Raw genomic sequence first — 21,023 nt, forward strand, 5'->3', positions numbered from 1 at the left:
TTTAAATTATTATAGCTTTAAAATATAACAGTATATATTGAAATATTTACAAGACTTAAACAAGCCCAGATTATGATTACTGTTCATATGCTGAGTAACAGCATATTCATTTTTCTCCAATCTATTTCCATTTTGGAAGTGTATTTAGTCATTTCTGTACATAAATATAAATTTCCTAGCCAACATTCAAACTCTGAAATACAGATTGGGATACAGTCATAGAGGTACTATTATGCCACAACAGTAATGCCAGGCCTTAGCGTGTGAAAATGAGAATCAGAATTTATTCTTCCAGCCAACAACTACTTTATCATTAGAGAAGTAGCAAGTACCTAGTAGAGAAAACCTGATGAACAGAGACACCCACTTGAAAATCTCAATCAGAGTCTTTTAAAAGTTTGTTAAGTTTTAACAATAGGATGCTCCCACTGAAATGCACTAGTGAGTAGAATCTGTTTATAAAGCTTCTGAAGCAGTCCAGAAACATTGTCAAAGGAAAATCCTTTGATAACCACAAATCAATACAGACTGAAAATATTGCGCCAAAGGCTTTCTGGCTTACAAATAATATCAAAGATGCTCAACCACCAGTCACAAGCTGCAGATGTTCTGTACTGATAACTCTATCACTCTTCTGCTTGTGTTGATGTTCATCTGACTATGCTCAAGTAAAACCAACTCAGGAGAAGCCAATGTAAATGCACACAGCAACCATGACAAGGGACTACAAATTCTGAGAAGAGACTACATAAAACCAGCAGCACAACTGCTCTTCTAAAGGTGGTCTCAACTCTGAAAACTGTCTCAGGACACAGTTTCTCTATATGAAGTTGCATACAAACTTGCACACAGCATCCTATAAAAGATTTTGAGAATGTGCTGTGTACAGAACAAACCTGATTATCACTGAAATTCAATTCAAAAGCTGCCCTAAATTGCCAGATCAACAACTCTTGATTGCTGTGCTTTACAGGAATTAAACTTTTGTAGAACAGATCCCATTCAAATAATATTTTTAGAGAATTTCAGAATCATTTAAGTTGGAAAAGACCTTTCAGATAATTGAGTCCACCTGTTAGCTTATCACTGCCAAGTCCATCATTAAATCAGTCTATCCATCTTTTAAGTACCTCCAAGGATGGTGATTCCATCACTCCTGTGAGCAGCAACCTGTTCCATTGCTTTACAATCATTTTGGTAAAGAAATTTTCCATAATATCCGATCTAAATCTCCCCTGGCATAACCTGAAGGCCCCTTGTCCTCTTGTCTTAGCTTAGATTTAGTTTCTCACTAGTCTGTCTGTATGACTAGGAAAAAAAAACCTGAAATAAACAATATTTTTTCAGACATTTTAATTAAAAATACAATGTATCAATGTTCTGTTCAAAGTTCTACATAACTTCTTGTGCTTCTCATTCACATGGGAAGCAGAATCAACAGAAATGCTGTGACAACTTCAGAACAAGGGCTAGGACAGAGTGCCTTTTATTTTTAGAAGATGGCTTTTTTGATTTAGTGTAAGAATGCTGATAACACACTGAATGTTTTGGTTGTTGCTAAGAAGTGTTTGCCCTGAGTCAAGGTTTAAGTGTCACTTGCACAGAAGGCTGGCACAGAGTGTAGCCAGAACAGGTGTCCCAAACTGGCCAAAGGGATATTCCACACGACAGAGCATCACACCCAGTATATAAACTGCAGAGTTACCCAGAATGGGGTCTAACACTGTTCAGGGACTGGCTGGGTACCAGGCAGTGGCTGGTGGACAACTCTGTCACTTGTTTCTCTTAGGCTTCTGTTAGATTCTCTCCTTCTCCTTTTCATTAATATAATATTTAGTATTATTATTAGCATATTTTCTTTCAATTATTAAATTGTTCTAATCTCACCCCATGAGCTTTACCATAACTTTCCAATTCCCTTCCCCATGGGTGGAAGATGGAAGGAGTGAGTGAGTGCCTACATGGTACTTGGCTGCCAGCTGGAACTAAACCACAACATCTTAGTCACAAAAATATCCTCACGGTTTCAATTTCCTCAGTCTGATGACAGAAAAGCTGCCAGCATCTCAACCCTCTACTCAGAACAAGGGATTACTGCAAAGATTAACTACAGAAAACTGCCTTCTAGAAAGTAAGAAGAGTAAGAAGATCCTGGCATTTAAAATATATTCCAGTGTTCTTTCATTGTGCACTAGAAAAGACCCTTTCATATTGACTAAACAAGTAATCTACAGTGTACCACTAACATGTTTCCAATTGAAAGAGATTAAACATGTCTCCTCCATAAATCCATAGAAGCATTTTTATTGCAGCAGAATCATCTTCCGCTCTGGTTAATAACATTTAAATAAGGATTTTGAGGGGTGGTTCTGCATATAATATAGAAAAGGGACAATTATTTCCTACAAAGACAAGGAAATCAAGTAAATGGATTAAGTCTCATGATTCGTCACCTTTTGGCGAATACACAGAACTGACTGCAAAGCCTGCAGCAATGAAATGATGTAGTCAGTGTTCAGTGAGAGCTGGCCATTGCAGTTTTAGTACGCAATCAGGCACACAGTTCAATCTGTATTTGTCACACATCATTCCTATCCTTTGCATTAAGCTGTTTAATACACAGAAACACGCACAGGCTGATGCGATTTCATGCCTGTCATAGCATCCCAGCATTCTGCATTAATTTTTCTCAGTATGTGTTTTCACTTATTGTCTCCAGTAACTACTCAATGCCAACACTGAAAAGTACTTTCAGGACATCTTAAGCACTAACTAATCAGACCTCGTGATTAATATCACATCCAAACTCATGCTGCTGTAGTCATGCACATCATGAGTACCACAGAATCTCAAACAAAACAAAATTAAAAAGCTCAAATTGGCCAAGCTATGACAAGTACAAAAAAGCCAAAAAACAAATAAGAAAAACACAGAATAGTGCAATACCTCGCTTGAAAGTAGGGACCCAAGTTTTAAGAACTAGACATTACTGAGCTGATGTGATAACTCAGAGTGTGATATTGTACAACTTTAGAAACCATTGAATGGAGATATGAGAAGCTGAAACAGCTTAGCTCACTTCCAAATACTTCACATTTTTACAGCTGTGCATGAAGTATGACAGAATACAGACAGGAAGATTTCACATGAAAATTCCACGTGGGTATTTTTTCTCACGAGTGACAAAATGAGAACAATAATTAAAGAGCACTACGATACAACTTCAGTCATTCTGGCAGCAAGGTAACAAAGCAGTGAGCAGTAGAATTTTTCTGTAGAAAGCAGTTAAGTCTTTTCCTTCAAAGCTATCCCAGGCATACAGTGATGCTGCACAACTGAGTTAAATATTAACACTTGCCTGGCTTTAATGAACTCTGCTCTTGAAAGACGGTATCATGAGAGCCTTTGTTGAAGATGTAGTTCATCTAATATCCTACCAGATTCCAGAAATAATGTTACATGGTTTCAAGATTTAGCTGAATATAATTTACCTTGCAATTTTCACACCTCAAACTAGTAAATAAAAGGATTCAGAGCATCTGGACTGTCCTTCAAATGCACCTTATTACGACACATTATTTATATCTTTTCACCTAATTATTTTCTGCCATTATTTGAGCAACCTGGTTTAATGGAAGGTGTCCCTGGCCATGGCAGGGGGGCTGGAACTGGTGATCTTTAAGGTCCCTTCCAACCCAAACCATTCAATGATTCTATGATTATTCCATTACTACTTCAAATATTTTTTTGCTTTAAATCATGCTCTCTAAGATCCTCTTTACAGAATTTTACAAGTGGTTTCATTATGCTACGTCTTAAGTTCCCATATTAGCTGTATAGCCTAGACTATCAAGGAATCAAATTTTAAAACTTCTTCAAACAGCCAAGTACCTTAATACTACAGAGTCAGACTTATCCATTCTATCACCCACTATGTAAAATCTTATATTGCTTTACTGTTACTAACACTGAATACACCAAAATGTTTAAACATGAGATGATCCTTCAATCTGTATGAATTCAGTGAAAATCCAAGCATTCCTTTACAGATAAACTCCCTCGCACTGTAATATTAACCAGCAAATTACGACAATACAGAAAAAAAACACACACAGACTTCATCATTCTACAGCAAGTACTTAACAAAATGTTCAAACTCCTCAGCCTTTGGATATATTTATCTTTACAGCTACTAATTGACAGAAAATCCCCACTGAAACAAAGCCTTACTTCTCAAAATACCATAAACAAAGAAATCCATACTTAAGGGGAGATACAAGTTAATTATTATTAATTTAACATAGTGATACTAAGCAAGCCACACTACTATACCTCCCTATTCCACCTCAACATGCTTCTGTTTCAGCCCAGTCACTTAAAAGAACAGAAGCATGCCATGCTCAATGCTTATCTTGCAGTATTTAAAGCACTTCAAAGTCAAACTGTGGCAAAATTTCCACAATGCACTGACTGACATCAACCAGCAAATCAGTGTTACAGAAAAAACCTACGTTTTACAACACAATAAAAATCAAGGGTTAATACTCATGCTTCAAACTTTCCAATTTATGGTTTGTCAACCATGAGACAAATTTAGAAAGTGTAAATCCAAGTCTTTTCTCTGTTTAGAAAACCACTGGATCTGTGTATGCCCCCTCCCTTCAGAAAGCTAAAAGCAAGCAAATTGCCTTATAAATAGTTAGAAGAATTACTTTGATATTCTATAAAATTAAGTTAAAATACTATCAAATTAGAATGTTACCAAATATACTGGCTACTCACAAACTTGGGTAAGTTTTAGGAAAACCAATTTTTTTTTCATGATGACTTGTGACACCTGTAAAAAATCCGCTGTCACAAAATCAAGTCAAATTTATATCACAATCTACATAATACATCTACCCAATGAAGAAAATTCTAGTGTGAAAACCAGTGCTCATCATAAGCAAACTCAAGTGAAAGTTTAAGGAACTAGTTGAACTAGTTATCTGTCTGTAATTTTCAAGGTATTTCTATTTAACATCATACTCAAAATGCCATGATCCACATTTTATACAGTGGTAAGACTTCTGTCTCCATCTACTGGTTGAAAAGCATTAGGTTCCATCATGCATAGGGGCTATGACTACACAGATGGTCATACTACTGATCCTTAATGTTTGCTACTGAACAGCATGATGTACTTCCCAGTACTTTCTCTTTCATAAATTAAAGCAGCAAAGCAGCTCAAGGCTTTCAAAGCATTGGTATCTACCCCTCCAAATTAGTTTTTGTTCCAACAGCTGTACAACTGAAGTTACTCAGCATCAAGCAGAGCTTTATTAAAAATAAATCACAGTTTAATATTTGTCTTTAATATGTTCAAAATGCACAAGATTACTTAAGCAAGTGATTTCCAAGAAAACCAAGATTGTGTGTCAGGTATTTTAATAAGACTTGATTATTGAATTAAAAGTAGCTAAACCATTTGGAACATGAAATGCAACCTGGACAAAGAGAAATTTGTTCTTGATGTATTAAAAAAAAAAGTTTAAAAAGAGTCTCACTACAGTTGTTTCTGATATGCTTTTCAGCAACTGACACTACAAAATGAACAATGCTTTCACTACATTGTGTAATCTGCAGACAAATACACTTTTCTGAGTACTTAGTTATTTTGGCATCCAACCCATATGCACTCTGAATATATTATTTTAAACTTAACTGCACAGACTGTCACATGACATCATATGATTTCTTTATTTTTGTCTTACAAGGCCTCCTGGTACTCCTCAATTCTTCACTAGGTCTGATTACATGGTTTTCCAATAATCTTTTAGGTTTGGGTTTTGATTGTTTTGTTAGTTTTTTCTTTAAATCAACAGGAATTCAATATTTTTTCTTGTTTACTGATAGAATTCACTGCATTTTAATTGGTTCATTTAGTTTAGATTAAATGACCCAATTAAAATGTTTAGTCTCATCCAAATAATTCAGATTACTCTAAACAATTACTCCTATGAAGTCAACACATACAAAATTTCTAATACTGTTGTCACATATACAGTAATTTAAAGATATCAATACACTGTCACTGCAAAAATGTTTTAGATGGATATTTCATCTTAATAACATACACATACATATATTTTAAAGCTTCTGTAAGAGTAATGTTTTTATAAATGCTGACACTTAAAAACCCTTTTTTATCTGGGTTTATTGTTCAGCTAATAATGCACTGAAGAAATCTTTTAGCATGTTACAAGTTGAAGCATGTATTTTACAGCGAACCTCTTCTAACTGTATTATTTATTCAATGCTAACATTTTCCAACAGTTAGGCAACCACTGAGGTCCATAATAACATATTTCAGTTATCGGTATGGTGTTCTAGTTGCAGTTTTGCTTTGGTATCTTTTCCTTCTCCGTTTTACATCAGATACTTGCACGGACACTGAACAATGGGGTTTTGTTTTATGTGTAGTCTTTACCAAACTCTTAATTCTTCAATATATCCTTCATTAATGAACTTGGTGTCATAAATTTCTAATTTTACATGAAGTACTAGCAAAAATTATTACATTAACACATAAGTGGATATTTTCCTGTTAGCATAAGTAAAAATGTAAGGGAAAATAAAACCCAAGCAAGGTTGTCTGAAGGGTATACTTGCCCACATAACTACACACTAAATTTTTTTTAAATGGACTATATGATCTACTGGAAATATTTTCCTACAATTATCCTCAAGTTTGGCTTCAGGAAAAGAAGCTATTTTGAGGAAATCTCATTTCCAGTTTGAGATTTTTAAGAAGTAGTACACCCTACAGTATGCAGGACTTCACTGATATAAAATTGTGATTATACAGACTGATAAGAAAAATATGTCCCAAATGTGGAATTCTAAGAAACTGAGAGCCGAGCTTGCCAAGATTAGGTGGCATTGCATTTCTCAAACAATAAAAAGCCTCTACATGCACACAATACAGCACGAGACCATGCTAAAAATGAAACAAAACCAACCTTGCTGTTAGGCCCCGATGAGAGCTGTCTCAAAAAAACAAAAAAACAAAAAAAAAAACACCAAAAAAACAAAAAAAAAAAAAAAAAAAAAAAAAAAAAAAAAAAAAAAAAAAAAAAAAAAATTTTTAAAAAAAAAAAAAAAAAAAAACAAAAACAAAAAAAAAAAAACGAGGTTTCAAATAAGTGACAACTAGAATAAGCTTTCATTAGGCTTTTATTTTTTAAATAACAATAAAACATAACTGAAGATAGTTAACAAGCATATGCTAAAGTGCTGTATTTTATTATGCATAGAACTATCTATGAGTCTAATACTAAGACACCTGGCAATGAACTTTCTGAACTCCCTAAGACTGAGGTTAAGCATTACAAAAAAAACCTGCTTTAAGTACACACAAAAATATAGCTATGAACCTGACTGAAGCAGTACTTAGAAGAAATCTCAAAAAGCTTAAGGCACTATAAACTGAAGTACAGCAGGGGCTACAGTTTTTCCAAGATATCCTTTTGTAAACTGGCCCAAATTGGTCCACAGGAACTCTACATGAAAAAAAATCTTTAAATCTAAGATAACTTATTTTCACAATTATGTAAAGTTATATAAGAAAATACACTTACCACAAATAGTACTGAATCTATTTCATGTGTTTGTTATTAAAACTAAGTGTTGGTTTCTCCTTTGAGGTATGTTGGTTAATTTAGCTATACTACTCATTTGTAACCAGCCTTTTTACTGATTACCTGTAGATGTGTGAATTTGGCTGACAGCACAGAAGGAAAAAGAAAATCAGGATTTACTCACCAAGGAGGAATCCCTGTGACACCACATTCCATCCTATAAAGGAAGTGAAAGTGCTCTTCCCTTCGGTCTGATTTACAAGAAAGAAAGAAAGAGAAGGTTGTAATGTTGCTACACTATGCACTGTTATGGAAAGGAGAAAGGAGTACTTGATCTGAGAGTATGCTACAGTAAAAAAATGAATGCATCTTCCTTTTTGGTTGGTAGAAAGCTACACACTTTGGTGGGCAGATGTACAACTTCTTAAATGAACTTGAGGTGACAAAAGGAAGTTTATGGATTTCATAGATAAATTCCTCAGGAAAAAAAAAAAGGCTTGGGAGTAAGTGTATAACAGAGGTTCAAATTTATTTAACAGCCTGATAATATGAACAATTAAATAATGTCCATAAGAAGAATGTCACTGTATTTGTTTGTTTTATTCTTTCAGGTATGTTTTATTCCTACAGTTTCTTTCTTGGAATAATTCTGTTCTATTTACTTCCTACTGAAAAATATCAATCTGTGAATTCACAGGAGGTCATTGGGAATTTTACAATGTACATACAATATAGCTGAAGTTATTCATGTTATTGCTGCCAGGACCTAAATTCACTAATTTCAGAGAGCAGAGTAAAAGAAAAATACAGAACAGGTATTTATAATCTATCTGTATCTACTTCCACATGGAAGAATTCACAGAATATTCTGAGTTGGAAAGGACCCACAAGGACCATTACGTCCAACTCTTAAGTTACTGGCCTGTGCAGGGACTGGACCCACAACCACAGTGGCATTAGCTCTAGTTCCTGGTGGGATTCAGCTCAGGTGTGAGGCACCGGAGGAGCTGGGGCATGTGAGGGGTGGGTGGGTGCTGCTCACACAAAGCAGGATCTTGTTGGGCTTCTACCATCCAGCTGGAAAAAAAAAAAATAATCTCACTTTCCCTCACAAATCCTTTCATGCTTTGTGGAGATGATGGAAAATGCCTTTAAACATAATTAAATTGGGAGTCTTACCAGAGTTTCACTAACATGTATTTTTAGCTTTCATATCAAGGTGCTTTACAAAAAATATAGAAGAGCTTTTCCACATTCCCACATCGCCTTTTATTGACAGACAACATATTTTCAAGAAAAATAATAAAGTAGCTCTGTGAAAGAGCTTCAAAACAGGCAGCGATATAATTCTACCCAGAATCTCTGGGTCTGAGGTATTGATAAAAAAAATTATCTGAATTGTAAAAGGAAACTCTACCTTTCAGCCTTGGGTAGAGTTAGTTTTAGGAACTTGTCATCAAGGATTCTAATTCAAACAGAACTCCACCAGGTTCACTTCTCTGTCTACCTAGGCCCATCCTTCACTGGAACAACAAACCTTTTATGCTGTCAAAGAATCTTTTAATAAAGTGAGAATAGTCTACAAGATTCAAAGGGAATCATTTAGGAAAGTTCTTTTCTTGTCTCAAAAGAAAATACAGTAGAGCTGATTTTTTTTTAATTTCTGAAGATGTAATCTAATTTTGTGAAGTGCTTTAATTTTTTTAAAAGCACCCTGCTACTTATAGAGCACAGACTAATGAAGTCACACCTGCCAAAACCACCACCATGAGATGATTCAGCCTTTGCCAGTTTGATCTCAGTAATTAAACAAAGCAGTTTAGCTCACTCAGTGATAGAATCTTGGATTCTTCTGACTGAAGTTCTTGAAGTTTTTAAAAAGATTGCTTTGTCAGCACCAATATAGCTCTGACAAAAACACAGAACTAAATTTGCTCAAAAGGAAAGATCAAGTGATGAGGAAGGATGACAGAAGTCAAACTGAAATGCTTACACTGCCTAGGCAGAAAAAGTAAACTATTTTCTTTAAGATACATTACTCTTTGTTTCCTTTCAGAACTCTGTAAAATGAGATATTACAACATGGGGAAGAGGCTATAAACCACTTCCCCTATATTTAAGCACTTTGTATAATATGCCATAGACTGGAATTAGCCCATTTATATAGAATGTGGTTTTATTGTTAAAAAAAAAACAAAGGGCAATATAATTTTTCTCTACACGGAAAAGAGAAGACAGAATTATGAGGAAATAAATGAAGTGAAGAATAAACTGGAAGGGAAACAGAACACTCACTGCTCAATTACTCCACTGAGATGCTGAGAGAAAAGTCAGGATGAAGGGAGGAGCACTTTTATTTACTACACAGAATGGAATATGATGTGGCAGGTTCAAGTAACAACTAGTCAACATTTATGTGATATTTGCAAGGAAGAACAAGCCAGAAGATAAACAGCCACCTGCTTTTTAAGTACCTTTTGTAATTACAAATGTGCTTTACTTATGCAACTCTATTTTGTTACAAATACATAAAAATGTATTTCCTGAGCTGGAAGAAAATCACAAATATTTGTTGCCATAACAAATAAAATCAGCATAACTAAAAAAACCAAGAAAACCCCCAAAAATCAAAGTGCAGCCTCTGAATACTTGGAAATAAGAATTATTACATCTGAAAAAGTTCCATTACATACTACAGACATGAATTGTAAAACTTTCAGTAAAAAGCCACAAACTTTAGAACATGAATGAATTAAACAAAGCCTCTACTGAACAAGTAGAGATTCTAGTGAACTAAATTCCAAACACATTGGAAGAAATTGTGAAGAAATTGCTTCAGGAGTTGTTACATAAACAAAGACTTCTTCACTCAAGATAATCGCAGTTTCACAGCATCTCACTTGATAATACTTTAATACAGTTAAGTTCAATAGATTAAACCGACTTCTCTTGCCCCTGACACACAAAATACTGTCAAGCAAGTAGACTAAATATTAACATTGCAGGCGCATGTATGCATATATACACATATCCCATACATGTGAGTGCATATGGTGCTTCAAATGTCACTTTTGTCAGCATATTGAACAATGATCTAAACCAGTAACTGGTCTTTGAAATCTTTAATTGTAATTTCAAAAGAGCAGAAAATTTATTTGCCAAAAGCACAGCTGAGTTTATAAACAAGGAAGAACATTTTTAAACAGAAAAAAATAAGATTCAAATGATACATTGAACTCCATTACATTTACCAGAATTTAGTAATAGCATCTATACAGGTATCTACAAATAAGCAAAGAATTTGCCTTGTCATCAGGCTAAAACCAAATAACTGTCATTTTTACACAGCTAAGAAAACTCTCTTGACCTAGTAAGACTGAGGTTCAGTACAAAATTAACAGCACAATAAAACATTAGAGACTGCCATCTAGTGCCTAAGTTTAACATCACCAAATACAAACATCTCAACTTTAGACTATATTTTACAATATTATTTTTTTGCATTTGCTGTAATCAGAACATACATTTCTAAACTATGCATCTAAAAGACCTTCACATACAAAAAACAATATTGATAATGCAAATACAAACAACTTGATTAAAAAAAATTTAAAGAATCACTAACCATAAATGAACTTCAAGTTTTGGAAATTTCAGAATAAAGATCCTGAAGTCTTTATTTATTGATGTAAAAAATTACATCAATATAACTGCTCCTTTTATTTCAGACTACACTTAAGGCTTACACAACCAATTTTACCATGAAGTATCAGGTTTTATGAAGGAGATGAATTCTATCCAATTTTTGATGCTTACGCCAGAAAAACTAAAAACTTTACGTATTAGCAACTTATTAGTATTGATATGAACAGAAAATCAAGGCATTAAGATCTAAAATTTCTTAATATTCTGCTTGGTTTTTCTCTCCATGTTTCACTCCCTAGGATTCTTCAGAGGAAAGAAAAGAACATTTTTTATTCAGGGATCTTTTCAGCAAAGCTTTCCATGAAAATAAGGAAAGCTTTTACTGTTAAAAAACAAACAACTTCTGTTTTGATATCAAAGAGCCTATCAAAAGACATGAGCCAAGTCTAAGAAATTTTAAAAAATGTTCACATAGATGTTAGATAGAAGAATAAAACTATAAGGCAAGGTTACATCTCTCTCCTTTATTAACCTGAATATGCCTAAGTGGTGCTGTTACCAAACTGTTGTGTCTGAAGGAAGCAACGATGACAGCCAGTGACTGCTGGTAAAGTTTAAAGGTCACACACACCCCTTTACTTTGGCTAGTTTAGACTGAGACTTCTATTTTTCAGTGGAAGAAGTCATTAGTAGTCCAAACAGCACTGAAAGGCCATAAAATGAAGCACACACATAAATGGTGAAATTTTATTTAAGGGTATCAACACCTTTCTCTTGAATCAACTTACCGTAAGCCATAGCAAGGCAAAGTGATGAACCGGAACATCGCCAGAAAAACTCTCAAAGGAAGCAGGGTGAACACATACAGAAAAGCATCCAGGCACAAAAAGATTCCAAAAAACATCAACTAAATTACAAAAATAAACAGAAGTATATTAGTAGTTATATAAAATTCACAAAAAGTTTATAAAGAATTATGTTATGAAACATTCATTTACATAAGACTAATTAACCAAATAAGCACAATATTCTTACTTGTTCAATCAGCTGAACTGTAAAAAAAATTAACATGCTATGCATTTGAAGACTATTCAGCAAAAATTCTGCACCACAAGGTCCAAGCAGTGAAGGCTTTTATAGACTTTCACAGCTCACTGAACTTAGTCTTTATTTAATATATAAACTGCAGTTGAATACAACTGTAGCTCATTTTCCAATGGTGACTTTCCTGTAAGGTTACCAAAGTTCATGTTTTAACCTTTTAACCATAGAGCTATGCATAAATGTGCACAACCATTTTCTTCCTACCTCCTTTCTCAATATTATGTCTTCACCCCAAAAAGTTTTATATTACCTTGCAAATTTTCTATTGCACAGCTAATTACAGCTGTGGTAGATCTCCTTCAAAGAATAACTAACTTTTTCACACAAAGAATATAACATATAAAGAGGTAAATTTCCGGTTGCCCTCAGTTTAAATGTCTTATCCTTAATTTACACACACATTAAAGCCATTCATTGTGGCTACAAGCCAAGCAACTCTATAATTAAACTAGACATAAACTCCACAATTCCGAAGCTCCTATATACCAGACTCTCCCCACACGACATTCCTTCTTTATCTGCTCTTTAAATTATTCTGTGTTCTACCTAAATGGAAGTCTAGAAATACGGTTTTATGCTTCTGTCAGACTGTGAGCTAGTATTTTTTCCTGCAAGGATAATCCCATAGAAGCCAGCTTAACTGGCTACACAATTAAGACTAGCAACATCTAAGCAGACCTAGATATCCATGTCAGATATGCATTTACATGTGAAAGTTGTATGTAATGCTGATGGGAAAGGAAGATACTGGGGTGAGGGAGTAAACCAAAGTACAAGTAAATTACTTTTATCTCTCACAGTCCCTTTGCCTTTCAAAGTACCTTCTTTGTTAGTTTTGCAATGGCCAGTTCCATGTCCAGTGAGCACTCTCACACCTCATACATCCTTGTAACTCCAAAAGCAATCCTACAGACTGCACTCCAGAACAACTATCTACAAGCCACATAAGACAACTGACTTAGGCACAACAGCACTGCCATCATTCCCGAGTTTTTATTTTCCTTTATAATATTATTTCAACCAATTCTACAGTAGTAGAATACTTCAATACCATCATGACGTTAAGATCTCTTTCCTGATATTTAGTCATTCATCTCTAGTACTGTTTTCTAAAATGTCATCATTTTCAGTTATTATTCAAAGTTATCAGGAGCAGTGGTTACATGAATTGTGAATAAATTTATGCACTGCCTTAATATGCCATTAAGCTATTTCTTTTTAAACAACTTTTAAACTAGGTGTTGAATATTCAAGCACTGAAGATGACCAGAACTGAACACTTAGTATTTTTAAACTCCTTAACCCAAACAAAACAGAAAGACAGCCTGTCATTTTGCTTGTGTTCTTTGAGGACATCTTTATAATCTCAAAAACAACACTACTTTTTCTTTTAGATTTAGACAGACTTCTTGTCCACCTGAGTGCAATGATGGTTTTTCACATTCTATAAGCTTGCATTAATATTTTCAATTATTGTTGAATGTCCTCATTTTCCCAATGTTTTTACTACATGCATCTAATGAAATATAATTGGTGCTGAACCTTCTACTCGTTTCTGCAAAGATTATTTTTGCTGCTTCATTCCAGATATTAAGGAACTAACAGAAAAGTCTACAGAGCTTTTTCATCATCATAACTATATAATTTAACACAGGAGCACAAAGTTTAATTTTGAGATCAAGTGAAAGCTGTTCCCAGAAGATGGCAGGAATAGAGACTACCAGGCCACCTTATTTAGTATAAGTAACCTACTACAATGAAAAGCTCCCACTGAAACTGCACAAAATGCCTGAGTGGAAGTAGTGCTTACATGGTAAATTATCTAGCTTCTTTAAATAAAGAAAGGGTGCTCAGAACAACAACAAAAATACCACCCTTTGAACATTACACTCCTGTCTAAAACTATGGATGTTAAATAAGTGCCTATTAAGTAATATCACCTGAGATTAGGTTTTGATAAATTCACTCCAATTTCTTCTCACTCTACCTGATTATAGTTTTCATTCTTATTCTGTAATTATATTATTATGTAGTAAACAAAACAAGCCATCAAGAAAATTCTTCTCTTCCTTTACTAGTGTCTCACATGCTTTACTAGTGCCTCACATGCTTTATTTCAAGCAAGTGGATTTTTGTATCACGTCAGCAAGCAGTTCCTGCAACAGGTACACTATTTAGTTGATTTCTAGGTGCTCAATTTGATAAAGTTAGTATGTATACCGACATGGACTAAGTCAATGCAAAGAACTAAAAAATTATTTCACAGTCTCAGTGTAAAATGATAACTATAATTTTTAAAATCTCTTTATTATTCAGTTTCATAATATTTCATATTCAAAGCACAGACTGAAGTTTGATTTACCATGTAAAATCCATCAGTTGCACCACTTACAGCATTAATCTTATTTATAAAAAGACTGTTGGATATTATGTGTTCTTATACACCGGAAGTTTTATTGAAAAGCTATGGTGACAATCCTTCAGAATAATTTCTGTGCCTTGGAGACAGCATGTAATAATCTACATAATTAAAAATGGAGATGATGTAGAAATGCTGTATCATTGAACTAAGTCTCTACTTTAAGTGGAATATTCTAACATAAACTGGAATGGGTAAATACTGAGGATGTGAAGACACCATCCCTGGAGATGTTCAAAGCCTTCAATCCTGAACAACCTGTTGTAGGTTACACAGCTTTAGGGAAGGGCATGGACTACTCCATGGGTCCATCCCAATCTCATTCATTCTGTGATTTTCTGCAGTAAATGACTGGGAATTTAATTTGGTAAAGCCAGGCCTCATCATGGCTGAAGGATGAATTTAATGATACTGAAGGAGGAACATGAGCACTATTGACCAAAGAAATCCTGCCCACCCTTCCTCCCTTCTCCATTGCTCTTTCATCTTTAGTTATAAAGCTCCCTTTCTGTCCTTGTGTAGACTCTGGATTCTCAAGAATATTGGCTGAGCAAATCAGCTCACTATTCTAGCACAGAGCAAACAGAGCAAGGAAAGTATAACATTCATAGCCGAATTATGAGCGGATTTAACTCCTGGAATGGTCCAACAAGCACCACAGCTCACGCCAAACAGGCAATATGCATAAAGCGGGAGCTTCTTTCTTCAGTGTAAATTAAAATTATTTAGCCCTATGTAACTTGATCCCTAGAGATTTTGGGAATTTTAGCAATATTAATGTTAATGTTGTCATTACACTGCAGCCTAGCCAAACCTTATTACCGACGTTGCCTTACTCATCAATCCTGAGCGCACTGCTACTGCTGCTGCTCCCAAATCAACATGGTTAAGCCAGAACAAAACTTTGGCTCACCGCAGGGCCAGAATAATATCTAAGCTGACATAAAGGAGATGGCAAGAATCTCTCAGGAAGGGCCATGACACTGGGACAGAGGGGAGATGTGACAAACAGTGGCAAGAAGCAAAATAAAAGACTACAAAAATTAAGTTAAAAACCTTAGAAAAACTCATCTGTCACCATATTTTTTAAGACTGAAACCTACACATCCTCAGAGAACTTTACACTGGAAAAAATATTTGAAAAAAAAATTTAATGTAAAATTACATTTTGCTGTAAAAAAATTTCTTTTGCTTGATTATTCCTTTAAGGACCAGTGACATATTATATTTGAATTAATTTGTCATCATCTGTACTTGTTTGTCTCTGCTAATAACATGAGTTGCCAGCAGCAACAAGCAAACAGGCAAAAAAAACCTGAAACAAAATTGTTTACGTTAGTAACATTGAAAAATAATCATTATAGATGTTTACTTCTTGTTTTTGTAGCAAGTGTTTTAAAATAAATAGTTCCTTAAATAATTTAATATATTTAATCTCTAAATTGGATCAAAAGTTAAAGCATACTTCACCTTTTCCAGTTCTTTTGGTATCCGCATGCATGTGTACACTCTCTCTCGCCGCTCTGTATATTTTGCTTCATTGTGTTCAAGGAAATAACCTCTTGTTAGCTCAGCACTGATGAATCTCAGCAAGGAAAGATCTATTCAGAAACACACACAAGGAGAAGTCGCTTCAGGCATGACCTCCAGAGGGTGAGAACCTGCTCTACTTTTGTTACTTATTACTTGCTACATGTTTCATTTGCATAGCCTCTAACCCAGACGGTTTCTGCTGATGGTTAAATAACTTTGCATGGAAGGAGTTACAGGAGATCAAAGTCCGGTACTCTTCCATTCATTCCCCTGCTGCCTCCCAACAAACAAGCTACTTTTCCCAGGCAATCAGACATCCCACTTCTACAAAACATTACTAAAAGCCGCTACACAAAATGCAACATGCTGAGTGAATCTAATCCTTCATGTATTATCAGATCTCCTAAATTTACTAAACCCTATTTTTGACTTCTAAAAGCTATTTTCTCATTCAGCAACATTAGCAACTTGTTCTTTATTTTAAAGAATAGCTTTCCACAACAGCAAAGCGTTCATAGATGCATGATCCCAAGCAATTCAATGCACAAACAGTACAAACACACTGAACTTTGGTGATCAGGTCTTTCACAACCAAAAAGCCATCAAGCACGTACAGATCTCCTATGTTTTAATGGCTGTAGGTAAATACCCTGAAGGCTGACTGGCCTGTGTTTAAGCAGCTCATATGGCTTCTAGAAAAGACTTTGCACAGAAGAGTCTTACAAAATTCATAACATATGAAATTATAGTTATGAAATTCAGGCTGTCAGCACAAGAAGGTTGAATTTAAGCTTCAACACTCGCAGATGAGGTCTGACATTACCACATCCTTGTAACACTTCAGAAGTGACAGAACACTACAATGAAGTTCAACATCTCCAGTTACTGGCATTTAAAAACAGAAACTCTCAATGTTCACACAACACCCAGAAGATGAAAATCACTTATCTAGACAAACAGATGAAAAGCTACAGACACTTACTATGATACAAGCACATGTTCACAAATAGTAAATTCAAATTTCAGCCAAAGTCTTAGGGACTAGAGGAGGGAGAAGTAGCCTTGCATGGTAGAATGCTCTACATTTTTCGGGACAGGAAGAGGCTGTATATACATTCTTAGTAAAACAACTTAGGTAACAGCTGTTAAAAGCAGAATGCACGTATCGACACTCTGCATGAAGAATTCACCAAAACTGTCTCAGGCAATGCCTTCTCAATATTCATCACATTGAAGATGAAGACTTTCACAGTAGCCAGAAGATTAAAAAGAGTTTTAAAGCAAAGAAGGAATCAGCTCAAGCAGAAATATAAAAGAAGCAAAAGAGGATGTGCTTACAGCCCGCATTACCTCGGGTGGGAGGTGTGATTACAACTTGGGGGGATTACAGGCACTTTGTGGTGCTGCAATAATATTCTCTGTATTTCTAGTACTGTGATTTATCATATTGCTGGTACTGACCACTGCTATAAAACTCACTATCTACCTGTTAATTATGTATTGTTAATAAATCAGGATTTTTTTTAAACAACAAGAACTGACCCATTTTCCTGTGTACAAGCTTGTCACTGGATAGTGATTTTGATGATCTATGTATTACTGATCCACTTCTAAGTAGGCCAAAACCACTCAAAGCCTTAAAGGCATTTATTTTAAAACAAACAAAACAACATCTTGCTTAATGGGTAATAATAAACTAATATTTACATATAAAGTTTCAATCAAAGTTCATTCTGCGAAATCACTGCTTAGACCTCCTGTAAAGTTGTTTTCCGGATTTGCCCTTTGTAACACTATCACTTGTAACTTTTTTGGTTACGCCAATTCTTCAACGTTTAAAAACTTGAAAGTAAAAACAGGTATGTGTAAGCACACCAAGTAATTACTGAGCTAACTGCTCAGGTGTATTTTCTTCCACCTCAAATAACCAAGCTTCTCTAACTTAAAGATACAGCAACCTCAAACAACTGAAGTTTCCTGTACAGTAAATATATGCATATGAGCAAGTACCATGGGGTAACTTATAAGTCCCCACCAACTTCAGATATTCTAAGATTTTAGCTAATGAGCTATTTGTTCCCACCCCTTCTTACCTAACATGAAGTATTTTAGAGGCCTACTGCTGAAAAGCAAATTATTTTAAGTTTTCATCACCTTAGACTTTCATGCCCTAGATATTCAGGGATAATCAATCCTCATGACCGAAGCTGATCAATACACAAGCTCCAGAGTGTGACTGCAAAGTCACCTCTCCAGTGACAGGGGAAGCACTGGAGCACACAGACACTCAGCCACCTCCCTTCTGAGCACTCACTGCCACCCAGCACCAGCCTCAGCTCTGTGCCAGCTGTGAAACAGATTAGTGGCTGACCCTGTAGGAAAAACACAGTAACCAAAAGAACAGCATGAGATACCAAGGCAGAACAAAGTAATAAATCATTTGAAAAACAGCCTAATTCTGCTATCAAAGCATCAAGCAACATTTTCTTTTAAAAGTAAACTCTACCTCCCACTTCAAATTCCCCTCTTTTGCAGACAGAAAGTTTTAGACTGTGGCCCAAGTTTAATCTGTTCAGACAGATTCATATTCTTAATGCTCATTTAGCTCCACACCTTAGGACAGGAAAGCATAAGCATCTTCAAAAAACACAAAAGACACAAATTCCTTCAAAGTAAGAAGATAATGATTTAGCTAAGTTATACTTCAATGCATAGCAGCACAAAGGATAACCATTAACCAGAAAGGAGGGGAAAAGTTGAGGAAATGTGAAATGTATTGCACTTCAGTAAGTTTCTATTCTATAATCACAAATTTAATCCTAAACACAGCAGTTCCAGACACTCACTTCACTCCCGTCAATCCTAAATACACACTTCTTCCATGAACATGCCAATTAATCAAGAAAATATATCTTTTAAAAAGTATTTTCCTCTCCTCTAATCAACTTCTCTTTCCAGTACTAGCCCTGCTTCATCAAAGTGAAGAAACCCCCACTTTATTATTTAACGTATTGCTACCCTTAGATGAGTTAGAATTTTTAGTTGCCCAATCAAGAAGCCTGTTATGTTTTCTTGCCATGAAACATTAAAGAGCCCCAAAGATTTTTAACTATTTTAAAATTTCAAATCAATTGAACATAGTTAAGTATTTTCCACTACCTCCAGTAACAATCCCCTTTTTATAAAGTTATTTGTTCAGCGGTTTTTCAGGCACACCAGTATGTATCTCAATCTTTTTTTTTTCACCTCAAAGCAATTCATACTACTACAATCAAGCTAAGTCCTTTATAACTATGGAAATTACATCACCTTTACATTCTGTACTGTTCATCTACACCACTGAACTGCAGTCAATGATGCTGCATGTCTGATGATATAACACATCAGAAACAGGCACTGCACCCACCAAACTCAAAGGAAAGCATTCAATTATTGACCCATCATTAAAGTTAAATCCTAATTCCTATTATTTTCTTTTCTTTTTTTTCTTTTTGATAAGACCTGTGTTATCACGTTGAAGCCACGACTGAAAAAGCCTTGAAAGTTTAACGCTTCATGCACTTTCCAGATTTTCAGGAAGCCAATCAATTAAGGATACAGTGGCAATACAGTTATTTATAACTTTACCAACATTAAACTAATCCTGACACGGTGACTGACAGTTTTTACAAAACCGGCAGGGGTATTAAAAAAATTACTTGGTAGATACCTGAAATAACCGGTTGAAGCCTGAATGTAAATAAAGCTGCATACTGATAGCAAAGGCCATGACATTTCCCCTTATTTTTTCCTTATAAATCCCCAGCTGGCAAATTTCATTTACTTTAAATAACTTTTAATAATCTGCGTACAACTTCAAAGTTCTAGCAGTCACTGCCAGCAGCAGAGGCAAAGATCACTGCACTCACAGCTGTGAACGTGTAACAAGAACTGGTAAGACAACGAAACATTTCTAGCACTTCAGCAAGAAAGTTGAGCGAGCCCGCAGCCTCCCGGCCCGCGGGGCTCGGGGAACGCGCTCTGAGCGGCCCCTCTCCGCTCCAGTGTCGAGCCTGACAGCCGCAGTCCCACCCTAGGGCACCGCACAGCTCCGCGGCCGGTGCCGCGCGGCTCGCAAAGCCCCGAGCGGCAGCAGTTGGCAAACTGCGTGACAGGGCACGGGCACCCGTCCGCCCGCGCTCCGCTTCCCAACAGCCCCGCGCGGGGAGCCGGGCCACAACCGGGGCTCCACGCACCGACCGGGCCACTTCAGGGACCGAGCCCACAGGCAGGGGCTGAGGGAGAGCTCCCTGCGGGCCGCCCGGCGCTCCCGGGGCCCGGCCGGTCCCGCCGCACTTTTTCAAGTCGCTCGCCCAAGTTCGCACGGGCGGGCGGCGGCGGCGCTGCCAAGAGCCGCCCGCCCTGGGCAACACCGCTGCGGCCACCCCGGTACCCCGCGGGGGCCACCCTGTCCCGGGGTCCCCTCTGCCGCGAGGAGGAGCCCGCTCGCCCCGCCGCCGCCCCTCACCCGAGAGGCTCCGCTTCTTCTTCCTGCCCCGGTCGCTCTCGTAGAAGCCCAACGTCTCCGTTCGCTGCTGCGGAGACGGCTGCCCCGGGCCGGCGGCGGGCGGCCGCGGCTCGCTGCTCCCCCAGAGAGTTTTCGGCTCCCCGCGGCCGCTGTCCTGCCGCCCTTCCCCGCCGCTGCCCGGCGCGGCGGCGGCGTC

At 36.5% G+C, this 21,023-nt stretch overlaps 1 protein-coding gene across 2 annotated transcripts in view; it reads right to left on the reverse strand.

Annotated features, from left to right (window-relative positions):
* Positions 1 to 21,023, reverse strand: part of TAPT1 (transmembrane anterior posterior transformation 1) — a 48,669-nt gene that overhangs the window by 27,541 nt on the left and 105 nt on the right. Inside the window, exons 1-4 of one of the 2 annotated variants that reach the window (XM_041472614.1) lie at positions 20,828 to 21,023; positions 16,258 to 16,388; positions 12,053 to 12,171; positions 7,002 to 7,025 (exon numbers count right to left, since the gene is read on the reverse strand). The exon at positions 20,828 to 21,023 is cut by the window's right edge and continues 105 nt beyond it. In XM_041472614.1, coding sequence (XP_041328548.1) covers positions 7,002 to 7,025; positions 12,053 to 12,171; positions 16,258 to 16,388; positions 20,828 to 21,023 — 470 coding nt within the window. Of the gene's footprint in view, positions 1 to 7,001; positions 7,026 to 7,803; positions 7,871 to 12,052; positions 12,172 to 16,257; positions 16,389 to 20,827 lie in introns of those variants that run through there. The other variant, XM_041472692.1, reaches the window with a different exon arrangement.

The sequence above is a fragment of the Pyrgilauda ruficollis genome, unplaced genomic scaffold (genome assembly GCF_017590135.1).
Source record: "Pyrgilauda ruficollis isolate IOZ18807 unplaced genomic scaffold, ASM1759013v1 scaffold1, whole genome shotgun sequence".
NCBI classification, from domain to species: Eukaryota; Metazoa; Chordata; class Aves; order Passeriformes; family Passeridae; genus Pyrgilauda; species Pyrgilauda ruficollis.